This window comes from Aotus nancymaae, unplaced genomic scaffold (assembly GCF_030222135.1).
Source record: "Aotus nancymaae isolate 86718 unplaced genomic scaffold, 86718_ANA_hifiasm-v0.15.2.pri h1tg000036l, whole genome shotgun sequence".
Classification (NCBI taxonomy): Eukaryota; Metazoa; Chordata; class Mammalia; order Primates; family Aotidae; genus Aotus; species Aotus nancymaae.
The window spans coordinates 89554631-89576364 of record NW_026988450.1 but is presented as its reverse complement, the minus strand read 5'-3'; the positions used below and the strand labels follow the sequence as shown (position 1 = coordinate 89576364).

The 21734-nt window shown below is 48.6% G+C and overlaps 1 protein-coding gene across 1 annotated transcript in view; it reads left to right on the top strand.

Annotated features, from left to right (window-relative positions):
- Nucleotides 1-21734, top strand: part of LOC105706910 (maestro heat-like repeat family member 5) — a 71023-nt gene that overhangs the window by 29961 nt on the left and 19328 nt on the right. The window contains 5 exon segments of the mRNA XM_064384102.1: nt 1337-1441; nt 2748-2883; nt 3171-3337; nt 7474-7623; nt 8518-8672. Coding sequence (XP_064240172.1) covers nt 1337-1441; nt 2748-2883; nt 3171-3337; nt 7474-7623; nt 8518-8672 — 713 coding nt within the window.

Sequence of the window (21734 nt, the reverse complement as noted above, 5' to 3'; positions counted from 1 at the left end):
GCCCAAAGGAGGGCTTCCCAGAGGAGGCAGGGCCGGACCTAGGGGCTTCGAGTGGTCCAGGAGTGAGGAGCGGTGAGGGCCCCCACTTAGGGATCACAGTGGTTTGGGGAACTGGGAGGAAGGGACAGCAGGTGGCCTGGTAGAAAGAGGGCTGATGGGCTGGGCACAGTGGCTCATGCTTGTAATCCCAGCACTTTGGGAGGCTGAGGCTGATGGATCATCTGAGGTCAGGAGGTCAAGACCAGCCTGGCCAACATAGTGAAACCCTGTCTCTACTAAAAATACAAAAAAAAAAAAAAAAAAATAGCCAGACGTAGTGGTGGGCACCTGTAATCCCAGCTACCTGGGAGGCTGAGGCAGAAGAACTGCTTGAACCCGGGGGGTGGAAGTTGCAGTGAGCCGAGATCACTCCAGCCTGGGTGAAAGAGCAAAACTCCGTCTCAAAAAAAAAAAAAAGAAAGAGAGAAGGAAGGAAGGGAGGGAGGGAGGGAGGGAGGGAAGTAAAGGTCCAGGCCTCCCCTCCTGGAGAACTTCCCCTGCAGTGTCCCCTGAAGGCTCTCCAAACCCGCTGCCCCTACTCGCACCTGCCCGCCCTCCCTCCCTTGTCAGGAGGGAGACCAGTGACCAGGCAATGACAGTCCCGGGGCAGGCGGAGGTCCAGGGAGGGGAGGCTGGCTCTGGCTCAGGGGTCAGACCAGTGACCAGGCAATGACAGTCCCGGGGCAGGCAGAGGTCCAGGGAGAGGAGGCTGACTCTGGCTCAGAGGTCAGACCAGTGACCAGGCAATGACAGTCCCGAGCAGGCAGAGGTCCAGGGAGGGGAGGCTGGCTCTGGCTCCGAGGTCAAGGCTTCTCGCAGCCCTGGATGAGGACTAAGGCAGTCACGGGCAGAGAAGGGAAGGGCAGGGCCCAGCAGGCAGAGGGCACACAGGGCAAAGGTGAGCAGTGCAGAGGAGCCCAGCAGGTCCTGGGGAAGTCACAGATATGTTTCTGGGACACCAGTGGGTCACAGAATTTCCAAATACCGTGTACCCTCATCCTACTTCAGAGTCACTAATTATACATCTCATCATATATCACCTCAATAAAGAGCTCAGATTTGGCCTAAAACTATTGAACATACCTGTTTCGAGATGCCTTTGTAAGCATCTGAAACCCAGAGGCAGAGCGTTGCCTTGGATGGATGGAGCCTTGCAGAGGGGCAGAGCCGGGGTGGGCGGGCCTGGCCCCAGTGGGCGGTACCTGGGCAGGTGGTGGGCGGTACCTGGGCCGGTGGTGGGCGGGGCCTGGACCGACGGCCGCGCAGAACCCTCGCCCTGACCCTGCCTGCCCCGCAGCACCTGTACATCTGGCTGGCGTCGGAGAAGGCGCACGAGCGGCAGCAGGCTGTGCACAGCTGCATGATCCTCCTCAAATTCCTGAACCACGGTGGCTACTTGGACGTGGGTACGGGGCTCGCGGGTCCCACGCCCCGCACCCACTCTGCCGGCTGGGCCTCCTGCCCTGGATCACTGGGGCCCAGCCAGAGCCGCTGTCCTCCCAGATCCTGCCAGGGTTCGTAGGGTTCAAGGCCCCCTGAACACCTGCCTCCAGGACAGGCTGGATCCCTGAGTCCCCTGCACCCCAGCCGGGTTCCATATTAACAGGCGGCCCAGGCAATCTCCCTCCTTGCAAGTGAGGGAACAGGTGGGGAGGAGCAGGACCTGCCCGAGGCCTCACAGCTGGGATCTGAAGGCAGGTCACGCTAACCTCTGACCCCTGACCCCGGAGCTAGCCACCTGTCCCTGCACCCGAGGCCTTGTACAGGTGTTTCTCTTCCACAAGCCCCAGCTTCTCACCTGTAAAGTGGATGGAAATGGCCTCTCCCTAGAGGGATATGATGGGGCTCTGATGAGGCGGAGGCTGTGAGAAGGCTGATAAACTGTGTGGCCCTGTGCGGGAGTAGGGTTCCTTGCTGCATGGAGTGGCCACCCCCCACCCCCCCTACCAGTGCAGCCCTCATCATCACATGGCTCACAGCCCCCACCTGTCACTACTGCCCCTGGGTTGCATCAACACGTGCTCAGAGAGTGCGCTTGGCGAGTATCCACCCAAACTGCATTAACTCCCTAGGCAGACTGGGGGGATGGGGAATTTAGTTCTCTGCCCTAATGCCTGGAGGCTGCCTGGCCTAATCAGGGCAGGAGGCAGAAGCGCTGGAGGGAGAGGGGCTGTTCTGCCAAGGGAAAGACCCTGCACTCCTAGGAGGAGGAGGACAAAGTGGCTTCAATTTACTCAAAATCCATTTCAGCATCGCAGGACTGGACCAGAGTAAGGCAAGAAAGGTACTCACCTTGCACACAGAATTTACCATGGCAACAAAAACTGTGTAATCAAGAGCATTCACATTTTCATGGGATGTTCTTAAAGATCAGTTTGCCAAGCTATGGCCCATGGGCCAACCACCTGCTTTTGTAAATAGTCTTATTAAACCAGGACCAGGATGAGGGTGGGACAGGAGAGGTGACAGGCAAGGTGACAGTCTTGAGACTTTGTTCATCACGGAGTTTTTTGCACTTATTCTGATTTTTCTAAATATTGCATTAAAATATTATTTCTCTTGATTACTGAATGTCTTGCCCAGTCCCCAGGCCTGGCCCTGCCACACCATTGGAGGGGTCACCTCTGACGTAGGCTGTGCTGCGTGAGTGCGTGGCAGAGCTCTGCAGGGAGACTCTGCCATCAGTGATTCCCTTACTCTCAACACAGCCAAAGGAGAACTTCAAACGGATTGGGCAACTGGTGGGCATACTGGGGATGCTGTGCCAGGACCCAGACAGGGTCACCCAGTGCTACAGCCTGGAAAGGGTGAGCCATCTCTACCAGCTCTTGATGCGCCACGAAGGTGAGCTCTGTGGCATACCAACTTCTGCCCCAACTGCAACCTCTGGCAGACCCATACCCACACCCCTGACCTCAACCTTACCCCAAATTTGCTCCAAAACCCAACTGTGATCTGAACCATAACCCTGTAATGGCCTCACCCTAACCCCCACCACTCTGACCCCAGTCCCTAAACTGGGCACAGGCCTGACCCTGATTACAAATGACCCTACCCTAACCCTGCCCTGTCCCAAACTAGACCCTAAGCCCACCTTCACCCTGCCCTTACCCCACCCTGCCCCTGGCCAGCAGGAGAAGGCTTGCAGGCAGAATTGCAGGCCCCTAAGGAGCTCTCCCAGGCCCATTCGGACAAAGCCCCACTCTGGAGCAGTGGAGACCAGAAGGCCACTCCCCTCAGCCCCCAGGAGATGGCAAAGAACCACTTCTTCCAGCTTGGCAGCTCCCAAGTCATCAAGGTCAAAGCCTTAGAGTGGAAGGCAGGGCAGGGGCATGACCAGAGCACGCCACATATGGGGAAGTGGCGGGTAAACGTGCTCTTTCTCTCCCGTGTTGTTGAGGTGGAGCCAGGAGGGTTCAAGGGGCCAGCACACATTAGATTCCTACTTATTACCTATACCAGGGGCTTCACGGACATTACATCCCTTCCTCAAATTTTATGAACCTCATTGAAGCAAATGGTGAAGAAATGGTGGCACATGGCTGGTCAGTGCCCCAGTGGAATCTGACCCAGCCCTAGCTACTCCAGAACCTGTGCTCTCGGCACCTGTTGCAAACCACTGTTGTGCTGAGGCCAGTCAGAAGTTCCGTATGGAAAACCTAAAGCCCTAGGGCCAACTCACTGTCTGTGTCCAGAAGGGAGAATGCCTCACTTGGCTGCAGTTGACCCTAAAGAACCTGCCCTGGAGGCAGAGGCAGAGCTGGCAAGGAAGAGTTTCATGGGCAGCCAGCTTGGTGGGGTCAGCAGTGAAGGGTCCCCCACCACCCAGGCCCCCAGGCAGGCTGCAAGACTAGGACCACAATGTCCAGGACCTGGGAAGAGATGGCTGCTTCACCCCATGTGGTGCCTGCTCACAGACCGTGGGCATCCAGCTCTGGCTCTCCCCAGACAGACAGGAGAAGGAGAAGGGAGAGGACAGGAGGGTCTGCTAATCATAAAACCATCATAGAACCACAGGGCTGAGAAGGTTTCAGCTGGAGAACAGACACTTTGGGTCTCGGTTCTGGTCCCAAGTTTGTCCCTGACTCCTCATGTGGTTTTGGATACATGATACCTTTATCACCACCCCCATTGTCATCATCACCACCAACATTATCACCACCATCACTACCACCACTACTACCACCATCACCACCACCATCATCACTACCACCACCATCACCATAAGCATCACCCCCACCACCAGCAGCATCACCATCACCATCATCACTGCCACCACCACCACCAGCACCAGCATCACCATCACCATCATCACCACCACAACCACCACCACCACCAGCATCACCATCACTACCACCACTACCACCACCATCACCACCACCATCATCACTGCCACCACCACCACCAGCACCAGCATCACCATCACCATCATCACCACCACCACCACCACCACCAGCATCACCATCACTACCACCACTACCACCACCATCATCACTGCCACCACCACCACCACCATCATCACTGCCACCACCACCACCACCACCAGCATCATCATCACCATCATCACCCCCACTACCACCACCACCACCAGCATCACCATCACCATCATCACTAAGACCACCACCACCACCATCACCACCAGCATCACCATCACCATCATCACTAACACCACCACCACCACCATCACCACCAGCATCATCATCACCATCATCACTAAGACCACCACCACCACCACCAGCAGCATCACCACCACCATCACCATCACCATCATCACTATCACCACCACCACCACCAGCATCACCATCACCATCATCACCACCACTACCACCACCACCATCAGCATCACCATCACTACCACCACTACCACCACCATCACCACCAGCATCACCATCACCATCATCACTAAGACCACCACCACCACCACCACCACCATCACCATCACCATCATCACTAAGACCACCACCACTATCATCACCACCACTACCACCACCACCACCAGCAGCATCACCACCACCATCACCATCACCATCATCACTACCACCACCATCACCATCATCACTATCACCACCACCACCATCAGCATCACCATCACTACCACCACTACCACCACCATCACCACCAGCATCACCATCACCATCACTACCACTACCACCACCACCACCAGCATCACCATCACTACCACCACTACCACCACCATCACTACCAGCATCACCATCACCATCATCACTAAGACCACCACCAGCAGCATCACCACCACCACCACCATCACCATCATCACTACCACCACCATCACCATCATCACTATCACCACCACCACCATCAGCATCACCAACACTACCACCACTACCACCACCATCACCACCAGCATCACTATCACCATCATCATTAAGACCACCACCACCATCACAATCACCATAACCATCATCACCATCACCATCCTCACCAACACCATCATCACCACCATCACCATCACCATCCCCATAATCATCACCACCATCATCACCACCATTATAATCACTATCACTGTCACCACCACTAACATCACTATACCCACCGTCACCACCACTACCGCATCAACATGACTACGACCACATCACCATCTGCATGTCTATGACCTGCACCACCATCATCACTGCCACCACCACTGCCACCTCCATCTCACAGTTATTCCTGCCCTTGATTGAACTAAGATGCCTCCAATGTATTTACCAATCCTGAGATTGTAGTATTCTGAGAATCTAACCACCATTCCAAGTTGAATTTCTTCACAAACATTCTAAATGCTAATTTTAACCAAAAGATTAACATTCTAACAAATGATTTTAATCGTCTAACAAATATTCTAGCCAGATGTATAATAACATAATATTCTTTTAAAAAGTTCTTACCATAAATCTTCCAATAAAATTATTTTAACATTCTAACCATCACGCTAATATTCTAACATTCTCACAAACACTGTATCAACATTTTAGAATTAAAAGATTCTAATAAATATTCTAACATCCGCTGGGCATGGTGGCTCACACCTGTAATTCCAGCACTTTGGGAGGCCGAGGCAGGCGGATCACCTGAGGTCGGGAGTTTGAGACCAGGCTGACAAACTTGTAGAAACCCCTTCTCTACTAAAAACACAAAATTAGCTGGGTGTGGTGGCTCATGCCTATAATCCCAGCTACTTGGGAGGCTGAGGCAAAAGAATCCCTTGAACCCAGGAGGCAGAGGTTGTTGTGAGCTGAGATGCCATTGCACTCCCGCCTGGGCAACAAGAGCAAAACTTCATCTCAAAAAAAAAAAATTCTAACAGTCAGTATTAACACTTATTTTTATGTTCTAATATACTTAGAAACAACCTATCAGACTTGCAAGCGCTTCAACAAATATCCTAACATGCAAAGAAGAATTGCCATCCTGATGTCCTTGCAAACGCCCTGATTTTCTATCAGACTGCCTTCCTATCACTCCTTCACCAGCTTCTAACTTCCTTTGGTTGAATGCTGTGCGTCTCCACTGTGCAGAGATCCCTCTGTGCTACCCGAGGTAGCCACTGGCCACAGGGAGCCAGCACTTGAACTGTGGCTAGTACTGCTGTGGAACTGAATGTTTAATTTTACTTACATTGAAATGTAAACAGCTGTGTGTGGCTAGTAGCACTGCCTGAAGTCTTTCCAGAAAGTTCTACCTGTGCAGCAGTGACCGAACCCCGGTCCCCCCTCCAGGAGAGTATAGTCTAAGGTTATGAGGCGGGGGTCACACCTACCATCGTGCATTTCTCGAGAGCCCCTTCCTTACCCCTGAGCTCACAGCTGCTTGTGGAGGTGAGACCCACCTTCCTGGACCTTTAGAGCCACTCCTGGGAGGAGATGCCACAGGGTGGCAGGGTCCTGGGACAGTGCTGCCATGGGAACAGGAGCTGGGTCCCGGCCACACCCACCCCTACCTGCTCCAAGGCTGAGGGCAGCCCATGCACCCTTCTGGGCCTGGGGTTTGGCACAGGTGGCCTTGAAGCTCCTTCACAGCCTGGAAGTTCACTTTCTCTTTGATAAATGCCCATAAGGAGGACTAGGCCCTGGCTGCAGGGGAGGACCCCATGGGGCTGAGGCTGGCAGATGAGGAAGTCCTATGGGCAGAGCACGGTGAGGAGGTGTGGGGATACTGGCCCGGCCACACGGTCCTGCAACAGGCACAGGGTCTGAGTGTGGAAAAGAGCCCAGGCCGTGGTTGGCTCTGACAGATGTGGAAATTCGCAAGTCTAGACTGCAAATCGCTGGAAGGTGCTTGGAACCCGGAGGAGAGGGGCTTAGGAGGCGAGATGTGCCCAGAGACTTGGGAGAGCCTGGGACAAAGGAGAAGGAGTAAAAGCGGAAGTGGGGAGGCAGGTGCCCTGGCACGGGTGGCCCAAGGTGACGGCCTCTCTCCACCCGCGCTGTACAGGAGATCATGCAGCAGCTCACGCTGGAGGAGCTGAATGACCTCGTCTGGACAGCCATCGACGGCCTGGGCTCCACCAGCCCCTTCCGCGTGCAGGCGGCCTCCAAGATGCTGCTCGCAGTCATCTAGCAGCACGGGGCCAAGCTGAAGACTGTGAGGGCATTGGAGCCAGGCCAGGAAGGGCCAGGGGGCGGAGGGTGGGCCCAGCGGTCAGCATCCGGGGCTCAGGTCCTTGGGCCTGATCGGGGAGACACAGATCCCATCCTGGGCAGCAACTAGTCTGATGAACAAATGAATGAATGAATGAACGAATGAATGAATGAATGAATGAACGAATTAATGAACGAACGAATGAATGAACAAATGAACGAATGAATGAATGAATGGCCCAAGCAAGTCCCTTGGGTCCTGGGTAGTGACTTCAGGGTCTGAGCAGCTGCTGTGTGCCCTAATATGGGAATGGTGGGAAAGGATGGGAACAGCACGGACCAGCCCTCGGGGAGCTGAGGTCTCCGGGAAGTCAGGGACACACAGGCAGATGATGCCCAGACAGCATATGGGATTTATTGGTGGGGGAGGGGACCACACAGGGGGTGAGGGGTGCACCCCAGAGAGAGGATGCCCAGTGCCAAGTCCTGCATGTGGGCGAGCTCAGGCAGCGAGACTGGCACTAAGCATTAGGGGTGAGCAGGTAAGACCCCAGGGAGAAGGCAGGGTGCTCCAGGCACAGGGCGCCGCATGTGCAAAGTGGCGTGTTTAGGAATGAGATGGGAGGCGGGGGGCCTGGACCTTCCAGTGCCTGCCTGGGCAGCGTGGACAGCATTCGAAGACCTCAAATGCCATGCAGAACATGGCGGGACCTGTGCCCCCAGACTGGGACTTCTCTTTAGACCAAGCATCCAGGGCAGGGCTGTCCCCCACTCACATGGCTCAGGACAGGGCCGTATCTGAAGGGGCTCTGTGCTCATCAGGGCGAGACCTCCCTCTGCCTCCAGGCACCCAGGGCAGGGCCGTGCCTCCCTGCCAGACCTCTCCCTCTCTGCACAGGTTGCCAGCATAGGCCGGGCCATCCGCCTCCACCTGTGCTCCCTCCGCATTCCCCAAGCCAAGGAAAATGCCCTGCACGCCATCACCCTGCTGGCCCAGAGCCACACCCCCGAGCTGGTAGCCATCTTCCTGGACATCTCCATCCCCCTGGACAGGTACCTGCCCCTCTTCCCTCACTGCCCACCCCCCGCCTCCCCCAGGCAGGGTGGTGACCTCTGCCTTCCTGTCTGCCCCTATCATGGCCCACACGGACCCCCATAGGGCTGGGTGTATGGAGGGAACCCACGTCTGTTCATCATCGCACACCTCCTGGGCAGGCACACGGGAGGCACTGCCCACCATCTCCTGTCCCGGCTCCACATGAAACCCCTGCCCCAGTCCAGCCACCCTGTCCTGATGGAGAGGCCACAGGACACTGGGTGCTCCTGGCAAGACCCCAGCCCACACCAAAGCCCCACCACCCTGCAGCAAAGCCCTCTGTCTCTCCTCATCCACAGACACTCTCTTCTCCTTCCCGCCCTTCCAGAGACCACCCCTACGTCCCCCAGAGGCCACCACAGCCCTCTCAGGTGGGGCTGGCTTTTCTCTCACAGCCCTCAGAGCCCTGGGCCTGGAGATGGGCTAGGGTCCTCGTCTGCTCATGGCCTGCCCTTTGCAAAATCCCAGCTCTGGACCCCAAGTCCTCAGTCCACACCCCCTGCTACCCACCCACCACACACACCTGCCCTGGATGGCCCCTCGCTGCGGTCAGGGACACCCCCTCGCTCACTCCCCCCACCTGACTCCTGGGGATTTCCCTGTCTGCCCCTCACTCTGACTTCTCCAGGCCCGGATCTCGTCTCTCCCAAGAACCTTGTCCTCCATCCCCCGCAGCCACCCACTCCCTCCGCCATCCCTTGGTGTGACCGTCACCAGCTTCAGGCACTCCCATCTTGACAGCTCACCCCCAGACCCAGTGAGCCTTGCCCCCCGGACCCATCATGCACTGCCCTGTGCCCCTCTTGCTCCCGCTCACCTGTCCTCACTGTCTCCCTCCTTCCGGCCTGGGCACACCTGGCAGGAAGACAGTGACTCCTACACACACACAGGTCCCTGGCCCCAGCTGCTGGCCTTGCTCCCATTTCACTGAACACTTCGAAGCCACCAGAACAGGGCTGTCACAAGCTCCCAGAGCCCAAGAGTTGTTCCCAGGGAGGTCTCTAATTCCCTTGTGGAAGCACACCTGTTGGTTCTGTGGGTCACTTCTAGTTCTACTGCACTGTGGTCAGGGAGTGTGGTCTGTCGTGATTTTAGCTTATGGAATTTACTAATCTTTTAAAGGCTTTTTGTGAATGTCCCACTGGCACTCAAGAAGGAGGTGTATTTTCTGCTGTCAGGGCGCAGAGTTTGAGATACCGGCCTGTCTTGGGACATTACGGATTTGGTTCCAGACCAGCACAATAGAGCGAGTCACGTGTGCCTTTGTTCCCCAGTGCACATAGAGTTCTGTTTATACCACACTGTGGTCTGTTCAGTGGGCAACAGCATTATGTCTTTTTAAAGAACAATGTACCTACCTTAATTTAAAAATGCTTTCATTCTAAAAGATGCTAACGACTATCTAAGCCTTCAGCAAGTCGTAATCTTTTTCCTGGTGGGTGGTGAGGACGGCTGACTGATCAGGATGGTGGTAGTTGAAGGTTCAGGCATCTAGAAAGTTCTTAAAAGTAAGACATCAATGGAGTTTGTAGCATCGATAGACTCTTCCCTTCCCAAACGATTTCTCTGCAGCACGTGATGCTACTTGAGAGCATTTTACCCACAGTAGAACTTCTTTCGAATTTGGAGTCAATTCTCTCAACCCCTGCCACTGCTTTATCAAATAAGTTTATGGAATATTCGAAATCTTTTGTTGTCATTTCACCAGCATCTTCACCAGGAGTAGATTCCATCTGAGAAAACACTTTCTTTGCTCATCCGTAAGCAGCAGCTCCTCATCTGTTCAAGTTTGATCGTGAGATTGCAGCAATTCAGTCACAGTTTCTGGCTCCACTTCTAATTCTAGTTCTGCTATTTCTACCACATCTGCAGTTACTTCCTCCACTGAAGTCTTGAGCCCCTCAAAGTCATCCGTGAGGGTTGGAATCAACTTCCGCGCTCCTGTTCACGCTGCTATTGTGCCCTCCTCCCCATGAATCACGAATGTCATTAATGGCATCTAGCATGGGGAATCCCTTCCGGGTTTTCAATGTACTTCGTGCCCCGATCCATCAGAGGAATCACTATGTATGGCAGCTACCCTCTTACAAAGGGTATTTCTTAAATAAGACCTGAAAGTCAAAATGACTGCTTGATCCGTAGGCTCCAGAATGGTGGTTGTGTTCACAGGCAGGGAAGCAACGTCAGTCACCTTGTGCCTCTCCATCAGAGCTCCTGGGTGACAGGTGCATTGTCGATACGCAGTCAGATTTTGAAAGGAATCTTTAGTTCTGAGCAGTAGGTCTCACCAGTGGGCTTAAAATATTCAGTAAACCAAAGCTGTCATCCAGGCTTTGTCGTTCCATGTCCAGAGCACAGGCAGAGTGGATTTGGCATCATTCTTAAGGGCCCTAGAATTTTCAGAATGGGAAATGAGCATGGGCTTCAACTTAAAGTCGCCAGCTGCATTAGCCCCTCACGTGAGAGTCCACTTGTCCTCTGAAGCTCTGAAGCCAGGCTTTGACTTTACCTCTCTAGCTATGGAAGTCCTAGATGGCATCTTCCAATAGAAGGTGGTTTCTTCATTGAAAATGTGCTGTGGAGCCGCCTTCATCACTGATCTTAGCTAGATCTTCTGGAGAACTTGCTGCAGCTTCTCCACCAGCACGTCCTGCTTCACTCTGCACTTTTTTGCTATGGAGATGGCTTTTTTCCTTCAACCTCATGCACCAGCTTCTGCTAGCTTCAGACTTTTCTTCTGCAGCTTCCTCGCCTCTCTCAGCCTTCACAGGACTGGAGAGTTAGGGCTTCTCTGGATCGGGGTTGGCTTAACAGAATGTTGTAGTTGGTTTGATCTTCTCTTCGAACCATGAAACTTTTTATCCATACCAGCAATAAGGCCGCTCCACTTTCTTCATATTTGTGTGTTCACTGGAGTAGCCCTTTTCATTTCCCCCAGTAATTGTTCCTGTGCACTCACAGCCTGGCTAACTGGCACGGGAGTCCTCGCCTTTGGCCTGTCTCGGTTTTCAACACGCTTTCTTCGCTGAGCTTCATCATTTCTAGCTTTTGATTTAAAGTGAGAGAAATGGGACGCTTCCTCTCACTTGAACACTTACTTAGAGGCCATGTTTCGTTATTAACTGACTTAATTTCAATGTCGTTGTGCCTTGGAAAATAGGGAGGCCCAAGGAGCAGTCGGAACACACAGCATCTACGGATTCCACTTAGCGTCTATATGGGCACGGCTCACGGTACCTTAATTACAATAGCGACAGCAAAGATCACTGATCGCAGATCACCGTAGCAGATTAATAGTAACGATGTTTGATATATTGTGAGAATTAGCAAAATATCGCACAGAGACGTGAAGTGAGCACACGCGACTGGAAAAATGGCACCAACAGACTTGCTCAATGCTGGGTTGTCACAAACCCTCAACTTGTAAAAACTGCCATATCCGCAAAGCACACTAAAGTGAAGCACGTGTGTCTCTACGTGCATGAGGTGGACCTTGACTGTGCTGTCGAGGTTTTCTACACACTTAATTTCTGTCCTCTTGATCTGTCTTGGACTGAGCGCCTGTTAAAGTCTCAGTAAAGAAATGATGGTGTGTCTCTATGTATGATTTCAACCCCTGGAGTTCTACTGCATGAAGGTGGCGGCCGTGTTATTCAGCACACACACATTCATGAGTATTGTATCTTTATGAACCATGACTTTCAGCCCTGAGATGCCCTGTTTGTCACGCTTAATGCTCCGGGGACTTGAATTCTGCGTTACGTGTTCAGAAGCATTAACCCTGCTTTCTGTTCTTTCCATCTGCCCCGTTTGCATTTGTCTACTTCTTCATTTTAGCCTTTGGGAGTCCCTTTGGTCTCCATCTTACATACGACACAAAGTTTGTCCTGATTTGTGATCCAGATTGAAAATCCGTTGTAATAGGTGAGGGAAGGCTCTTGATATTGACACGACTGATATGTTTGGTCTGTCACAACATTTTGTAGTTGTGTGTATTTCATTACATTGGCTGCGTTTCTTTTTCTACAAGATGTGCATTCTTTGCTTTTTAACTTCAATTTTGTTTGAATCTAGGAAACGTACTTTTGTCTAGTTTTTATCTTGGTGCTCCTAACCTATTTTAATGCCCTTAATCCCCATTTTTATTATTCAGCCCTTTAATATCAGGTTTATCTTTTTTTTTTTTTTTTTTTTTTTTTTTTGAGATGGACTCTCACTCTGTCACCCACCCAGGCTGGAGTGCAGTGGTGCAATCTCAGCTAACTGCAACCTCTGCCTCCTGGGTTGAAGCAATTCTCCTGCCTCAGCCTCCCAAGTAGCTGGGACTACAGGTGTGCACCACCACAACCAGCTGATTTTTGTGTTTTTAGTAGAGACAGGGTTTTGCCATGTTGGCCAGGCTGGTCTTGAACTCCTGACCTCAGATGATCCGCCCACCTCCACCTCCCAAAGTGCTGGGATTACAGACAGGAGTCACTGCACCCGGCCAGGTTTGTCCTTTTTATTTGATACTGATCCAGGGCAGGTAAACCCTGAAAGTGGGTCTTACCCCAGGAAGGTTCTTAGTTTAGCCCAGGAAAACACTCAAGAGCAAGCCCATGGTGGGAGACAGCAACTTGGATCAAAGCGGCCATGCACAGCAGCAGCAGAGGGGCTATTCCTTGTAGAGCAGGGACACCCAGAGGCAGTGAATCCAGAGGAGCAGCTCAGAGGCACTTCTGCAGTTATGTGCAAATTACGGGGCAGGTGATGCAGAAACTTTTAGAGAAAGGGTGATAACTTCTGGGTCCTCAGGTCATTGCTATGGAAAGGGGTGGTAACCGTGTGGTGTTGCCATGGCAATGGCAAACCGGCCTGGCACGCCAGTGGGTGTGCCTCATGGAAAGGTGCTCTGCCTTGTCCCTAGGAGAGCTAGTCCTCAATTTGTTCCTGTGTCCATGCCACCACTCCTACCCCAATACTCTCATTCCCACCTGTTTTCTGCACAACAGTCAGTGAGATTATTCTATTTGCCTCTTTCTGTCTCCTTTCTTCTCCCATTTTTCAGTTACATATTCGTACTCTGTCAAAACATTTCACATTCACACTCCAGTGCTCCACCCTCATCTCCATACTGTGTGTTTACACACACACACCGTCAGTTCCTAGGCTGAAGTTCTCCAGTCAGCCCTTAGTCTGAAGAAGCTCACCCTCCAAATGATTCAGAATTCTTTAAGTTCTTTTATGTTGAAAGTTGTTTATTTGAAGAATGGCTTGGCTGGATATAAAATTCTTTGTTGACATTTTCTAAGTCTTTAAAATGCTGTTTCCCTGTTGCCTTGCATTGTTTTCTAAAAGTGAATGACCACAGGGTTTTTTTGTTTATTTGGTGTTTTTTTTTTTTTTGGCATTTGTACGTTATTTGATCTTATTGCCCAGAGACTTTAAGATATTTTTTAATCTTTGAAATCTAATCATTTACTTAGGAAATGTCTCAGAGTTGATCATTCTGGATTAATGTTCCCAGGCACCTGGTACATCCCTTCATTATGTAGATTGAGATCTTTTTGATGTTGCTGTTTCTAGAAAGTTTTCTTGGTTACCGTGTTAAGTATTATTGATTATGTAGATTGAGATCTTTTCAATGTTGCTGTTTCTAGAAAGTTTTCTTGGTTACCGTGTTAAGTATTAGTCACGTTCCCTTGCTGTTTTTCTTCCTCAGGGACTCCAATAATACAATTGCTATTCCTCCTGTCTTCCATTTCCACTACTCTCTCCCTGACCCCTTTTACTCTTTCTTAAATTCACTTTCACTCTCTTGGCTGCTCTCGTTTTCCTAAATGCCCCTTATTAAATTATCATTTGAGTCTTATCTCTCTTGGATATCCTGTAATTTTTCTTCATTTCTGAGATAATTTTTTCATCTCATCCATTTCTTACCTGAAGTCAACTCTTTTCAGTTCCTATTGGATATTTTTTGTCCTTTTTTGAATTCATAATTCAAGATAGTTTTCATATCTTTAAATGCTTGTTTGAGCATATTTAATGACATGTAAAATTAATGTTATCTTAGGGTTTTTTCCAGCATCCTGATTTTTTCCAGGGAGAGTTTCTTATTTTGTGTGTGCTGATGTTTGTTTTCTTATTTTTTACAATAACTCTATGGATCTGCTCATTTTGTTTCTGTTCATGTTTGTATTCTTTGAGTGTTTTATAGGATTTTAAGTTCAATGGCACCCTCTTCTGTCAATACAGCAAAGTCCAGATAATTTAATAGACAAGTGATAAGCAAAAGGATTATGGATCCTCCAATTTTTTTGTTCCATTTCTGTTGCATTTTACCCTTTTACCTCTTTCCCTGTCACTACCTAATCTCCAAAGGATACTTTCCTTTCTTTTTTGCCCTTTTCTCTCCCAAAATCTGTGCATTTTGAAGACTGACCTTCAAATCAGGCATACTTTTAAGTCACTTCTCTGTGGTTGGGGCTCTGACCTACTTGAACTTTTTTTTCTTTTTTAAGACTTAGGATGGACGTAGTCTTCCAGAAGATGCTTTAGATCAATCTTAAGCCCTGTTGCTAGCTCCTCCCTTCTCTCCTCCCCCACAGGTTCTCTCAGCCTGCCTTTATCAAAGCCTTCTGGGAGAATGAGATGGGGTGGGAGTGGTAGAGATTTTGTGCTAAGGATGGCACTCTTGTTTCTGCTTAGAGTAATTTTGAAGTTTGGGAATTCTCTGGAATTGCGCTGGAGTCATAGTTTTTGTGCAGTTTTATTTCCCTTCTTGTTTTTTGTTATATGTCAAAGAAATTTTGGGAGGTGGAGACCTAGGCAATGGGCATCGTCTTCAGCGACTTAGAAGTGTACAGTTCTATTTTATCGTATTGGAATTTTTATCTTATTTCTTCAATTCTAAGAAGTATTTTGTTTACATTTTAACATTTATGAAATCAGAGTGCATGTTACATTGATGGTCCCTTACACCTGGATTTATGTAGTTTTCTGCCAGTCACCCGGGGACACTGTTAGTTAGAGAACACTTTAAATTTAAAAGTCTCTGCTTGAGATTTTATTGGGCCACATTGGTGGTGTGAATTCAGACATCCAAACAGGTTTGGGTTCAAATTCTCAGGATATCTGTACCCCTTCCCACTTTTACCCACTGTGCTGATTGAAGCATAAAGGTTGGCTCGATTTTTCTTCTGCCGGGCAGAGTTCTGTTTATTTGGATCACACTTAAACTGCACATGCAGACCTTTGGGTCCCAGCTCTATGTTGGGGTCTCCTATAAGACTCCCATCTTGGCCAATTTTTCTTTCTTAGAGGTACCGGAAATAAGGGTGAGGTGTGTCCTAAAAGTATAAACAGAATCATATAATACGCACTCTTCCAGTATTCTGTTGTCTGGCTTGGGTTTTTGGGTTTTGTTTGTTCATTTGTTGGTTTGTTAAGACAAGGTCTTGCTTAGCTGCCCAGGCTGGAGTGTAGTGGTGCAATCGTAGCTCACTGTAACCTCAAACTCCTGGGCTCAACTGATCCTCCCACCTTAGCCTCTGACTGGCTAGGACTACAGGTATGCACTGCCACACCTGACTAATTTATTTATTTTTTTGTAGATATGGGGGTCTCATTATGTTGCACAGGCTGATCTCAAACTCCTGGCCTCAAACAATCCTTCCACCTTGGCCTCCCAAAGCGCCAAGATTATAGGCATGAGCCACCATGCCCAGTCTGTCTGGCCTTTTTTTTTCCTCCAATATTATGTGTCTATAAGATTCATTTTAACATGTTGTAGTTCATTCATTTTTGTTGCTATATCATGTTCCATTTTATGAATGCCAATTATTCTTTTTACTATAGGTGGACATTCGGGTCATTTTTTATTTGGTACTATGGTTAGCAGTGCTGTGGTGAACTTGCTTACACGTGTGCCTGGATGTACATAAGCACTCAGTTTCCAACGTGTATACATCTAGGATGGAAATGCCTGGATCATAAAGCTACGCATATATGCAACTCTAATACATAATGCAAAATGTTTCCAAAGAGCTTGTACTGATTCACACACTCAGCAGTATTTTTTTAAGAGTCCCTGTTGCTCTGCAGTTTACTAACACTTAGCATTCACTTTTTAGCCAGTAATCAAAGTTTTAGCCAATCTGGTGGTGTTATTAATCAGTGTTGTGGTGTTCACTTTCACTTTCATGTTTAAATAAAGAAGCTGGACATCTTTTCGTCTCTTTTTGGCCTCTTTGGTGATATGCCTACTCAAATATCCTGCACGTGTCTCTGTTGTGTTGTCCGCCATTGCTGAGTTCCATTCCCCTGGCTCACCCCGTCTAAGGTTCATCATTCTCTTGCTTTCTTTTTATTTAGTTTTATTGCACTTAAACATATTCCTAAAAGTATTTTATTGTTTTTATAATTTCATATAAATTATAATTTCATGTAGGCTATAATTTTTATACTCATATGAAGGGCATTATGTTGCATATACTTGTTGGAGATTTCCATTTGCCTAATATTACTACAGTTTTTTAGAGTTTATATTGTCTAATATTAAGTCTCTAGTAATATAACAACACCAGTTTTCTTTTATTGATATTGCATAGTATGCCTGTTTCCAGACTTTTACTTTTGATATTTCTACATTCTTTTGTTTTAGACGTGTCTTTTGTAAATAGCATTTAGTTGGGTTTTATAGCCTGATGATCTTTGTCTTTAACTGAAGCACTTACTCGGTTTACATTTACTATAACTGTTTATATATTTGAGACTGAATTTACCATCTCTACTTTCTTTCCAGACCAAAAAAAAAGAACCTTCAAAATCTTCAACTGACTTAATACACTCCCAATTTTAATGCCCTCCTTGTTTAACTCTGTATATTTTTAAATCTCACAAGTCAATATTTATTTAGAGTTCCCCATATTTTCACTATTTTCTTTGCTCCTCATTTCTTTTTAAGCCTCACACCCCTTACCTGAGGCCATTTTCCTCCCACCTAAAGCAAATCCTTTAGAACCTCCTTTAGTTTGGGTCTGCTGTTAGCAAATGCTTTCAGTTTTTATGTGAAAATGTCTTTATTTTCTCTTCAATCTTGATAGACACTTCACTGAGTATAGAATTCTATGTTGGCAGTTATTTTCTTTCTGCACACCAAGGTAACATTCCATTGTCAACCAGCTTCCATTGCTGCTGTTGAGAAGTCAGCTGTGAGTGGGACTGCTGCTTTTTTTATGGTGCTATGTGCTTTATCCTGTGACTGGTTTTACAGTACTCAGTTTTTTTTCTGGTTTGGGAAGTTCATTGTTTTGTTTGTTTTTATTTGTCTGACAAGTCACCACAGTGTGTCTAGGAGTGGATTTTTTTTTTTTTAATCCTGTTTTGAATTCCTGTTCTGGAATATTCTGGTTCTGGAAGAATCCCAGCCATTATCGCTCCACATAGTGCTTCTCCTGCATCCTCTCTCACTTTCTTTCTAAGGCACTGATTAGGCACATGTCAATATCTCACCATATCCTCTATTTCACTAGATCACTCAGAGTGCGGTCAGGAACAGATAACACACTCAAATTGGCCAAGGTGGAAAATGTAATGAAAGAACTATTGGACAAGGGTAGAGTTTAATGTGACTGACAGGGGAAGGGACAGTGCCCCAGGAATAGCAACAATGCTGAGTCATTGCCACCTTCTAGACCTAAAGGGGCAGGGAACGGGCATGCTCTAAGAATCAAGGATGTCTGCATGGCTAGACCACAGGACAGATGGACACAGCAATCCTGTGGCCACTCACAGGGAGATGGAGTATAAATGCCCTCACTTCCTCCACTCCCACCTTCTGACCTCCCGCTAGTGCTTACCATTAACCAAGTCAACTGGAAGCCAAAGATCAAGAGAGTCTCTTGATGCAGTCTATACAGGTCAGCTTCCTGGGGCATGAGGCAGGATGGGGAACAGCAGAGATTAGATCTGCAGGGGCAAGCAGAAGATATGCAGCACAATTTCTTACTTCCCTTCTGCTTCCCCATATTTGTGTACCTCATTGCTGAATTCTGTATAATTTATTTTGAGTTATCTTCTAGTTCACTAATTCTCCTTTAACCATGTCATTCTGATGTTAAAGTTTTCCACTGCATATTTTTAAATTTCAGATTTGGTTTTTTTTATTTCTAAAAAGTCATTTTGGTTCTTTGTCTCACCAGCTCTATCACTTATAGGTTCCTAGTCCCTGGAGACATTTTTAAGCTTGTCTTTTATTTCTTTATTCATAATATTTGTTTCATAGTTCATGCCTGATAATTCTAAGTTTTCAGGTCTACTTTGTTATTCTTGCTGTATGTCACCAATGGAGTCTGTCTTCCTCATGTGTTGGATTATCTTTGACTACGTACTAGATGTTGTTTTTGAAAGAAAAAATGTAGGAATAATTTGAGGCCCACAATTAAGATATTTTCCTCCAACTAAGACAATTTGTCTTTGTCTCCGCCAATCACCTAAGGATACTGCAGCCCATGATTACCTTAAGACAAATCCAGTGCTTGAGATTCCCTGGATGCCCCCCACACAATTCAAACCTGGCTGAAATTTGCTTGGGTTTTTTCACACCCACTTAAGCACCAGCCTGGAAGTGGCGGAGGGTCTCCTATGAGATTAACCATGTTGTGCCGTCTCTCAGCTTCAGTCTCTGTCCTTTTATCCCACAAAGTTGTCAAAACTAAGGATCTAATTGTCTAGAATTGTCAGATGCCCCCAAAGCATCAGCTTTCCTGCTCCCAACCCCTGAGGGTCATCATGTTCCCCACATGTTGACTACAGTCTTGTCATCTCTTTAATACTCCCAGGACCCTTGTTTATATTTTATTTCTTTTTTTTTTTTTTTTTTGAGACAGGATCTCACTTCATCACCCAGGCTAGAGTGCTGTGGCACAATCTTGACTCACTGCAATCTCTGCCTCCCAGATTGAAGCAATTCTCATGCCTCAGCCTCTCACGTAGCTAGATTTATAGGCACATGCCACACACCTGATTTTTGTATTTTTGGTAGACACGGGGTTTCACCACATTGGCCAGGCTGGCCTCAAACTCCTGACCTCAAGTGATCTGCCCACCTCATCCTTCCAAAGTGCTGAGATTACAGGTGTTAGTCCACCACGCCCAGATTAATTATTTATATTTTTCTCCAACCTTTGGAGTTGTTTTCAATGGAGGAGTTGATTCAAGTAGCTTAGTGCCCCACTACTGGAAGAGGAGTCTTCTCATTCGTTTTTTTAAAAAACAGATCTATTGAGATATAACTCACATACTATACAATTTGGCCATTTAAAGTGTACAGTTCAATGGGTTTGGCATGTTATTTTTTAATTGTATTAAATATGTATTATATAAACTATGCCATTTTATTCACTTTTAAGTGTATGATTCAGGCATTAATTATATTTGCAATTGTTGCACAGCTATCACCACTGTCTAATTCTAAAACATTTTTATCACTCCAAAAATAAACTCTGTAACTATCAAATAATAATTCCCCATCTCCCCCTCCCCAAGGCCCCGGGTAACCTCTAATCTATTTTCTGCCTTATGCGTGGCTATTCTAGACATTTCATGTAAGTGGAATGATATATTTGTCCTTTCAGGTCTGGATTATTTCCCTCTGCCTGTTTTCAAGGTCTGTCCGTGCTGTATGTGGCACGTGTTTGCACTTCATTTCTTCTCATTGCTGAATAGTAATCCACTGCATGGGCAGACGACATGGCCACTTGGGTTTCCTCCGCCTTTGGGCCGCCATGAATAATGACGCTGTCAACACTGGCATACAAGCATGTTTGAGTCCCTTCTCCCGGTTACTTTGAGTGTGCCCCTAGCAGTGAAGTTTCTGGGCCACGTGGCAGTAGTCTGTTTAGCTTTTTGAGGAATGGCCATACCGTTTTCCATAGCAACTACACCACTTTCTACTTTCACCAGCAAGGTTCCAGGGTTTCTGTCTCTCCACGTAGTCGCCAACACTTGGTGTTTTCCATCTTGGGGCTGTAGCCACCCTAGTAGGTGTGAAGTGACATATTGTGGTTTTGATTTGCATTTCCGTGAGGATGAATGACATTGAGCATCTCTTCATGTGCTTATTGGCCGTTTGTATGTTGTTTTTGGAGAAGTGTCTATTCAAGCTCCTTCTCCGCTTTTGAATTGGGTTGCGTTTGGGTTGTGAGTTGTAGCTCCCATTACTTCTTAAACCCACATGAACCAGACTTTGTCCACTGCTGCTCCAATAGAACGGTTGTTGTCAAGGTCAGCAGTAACCTCATGTCACTAAGTCCAGTGGTCCTTTCTCTGTCCCTACCTTATGTGGCCCGTCAGCAGAATTTGACTCAGCCAGTGACTCTCTCCTCCTGGGAACAATGCCCTCCCCAGCCGCTCCCGCTCAGCCTCCTCCACCGGCTCATCTCCCTGATTTCGTAGCCCTGGCCACAGGGCTGACCCTTGATCCCCTCCTTAGTTACACTCACCTCCATGGCTGCCACATCCATCCCATGGCTTCATATATCCCCTAAACACTGACCCCTCTGGCCCAGGCCCCTCCCCGACACCCTGAAAGCAGTGCTTGGGTGTCACACAGGTGTCTCCCACTGACCCAGCCAGGCCCCACCCCTGGCCTCCCCCAACCCGCCCCTCCTGCAGGCTTCCCCATGTCCCACCTGGTGACTCCGTTCTCCCACTGGCTCAGGCTGGAATTCCTGGTGCCGTCCGCACTCTTCTCTACACCCATGTCCCAGCCCCTAGGAAACCCTGCCAGCTCCACCTCTGCCTGTGTCCTGCCCCCGCTGCCATCACCCTAGTCCAGGACACCACTGGCTCTCACCTCCAGTGGCTTGCCCACTTCCAGTCGTCCCCCCGTCCTCGAAGAACACACGCAGGTCATGCCACGTCCCTGTAAAATCCTCCAGTGGTCCCATCTCACTCAAACCCAATGGCAAAGTCTCCACAGCAGCCACCAAGCTCGTGCTGTGGCCCCGATGACCTCACTGCCTGCCTCTCCTCCTCTC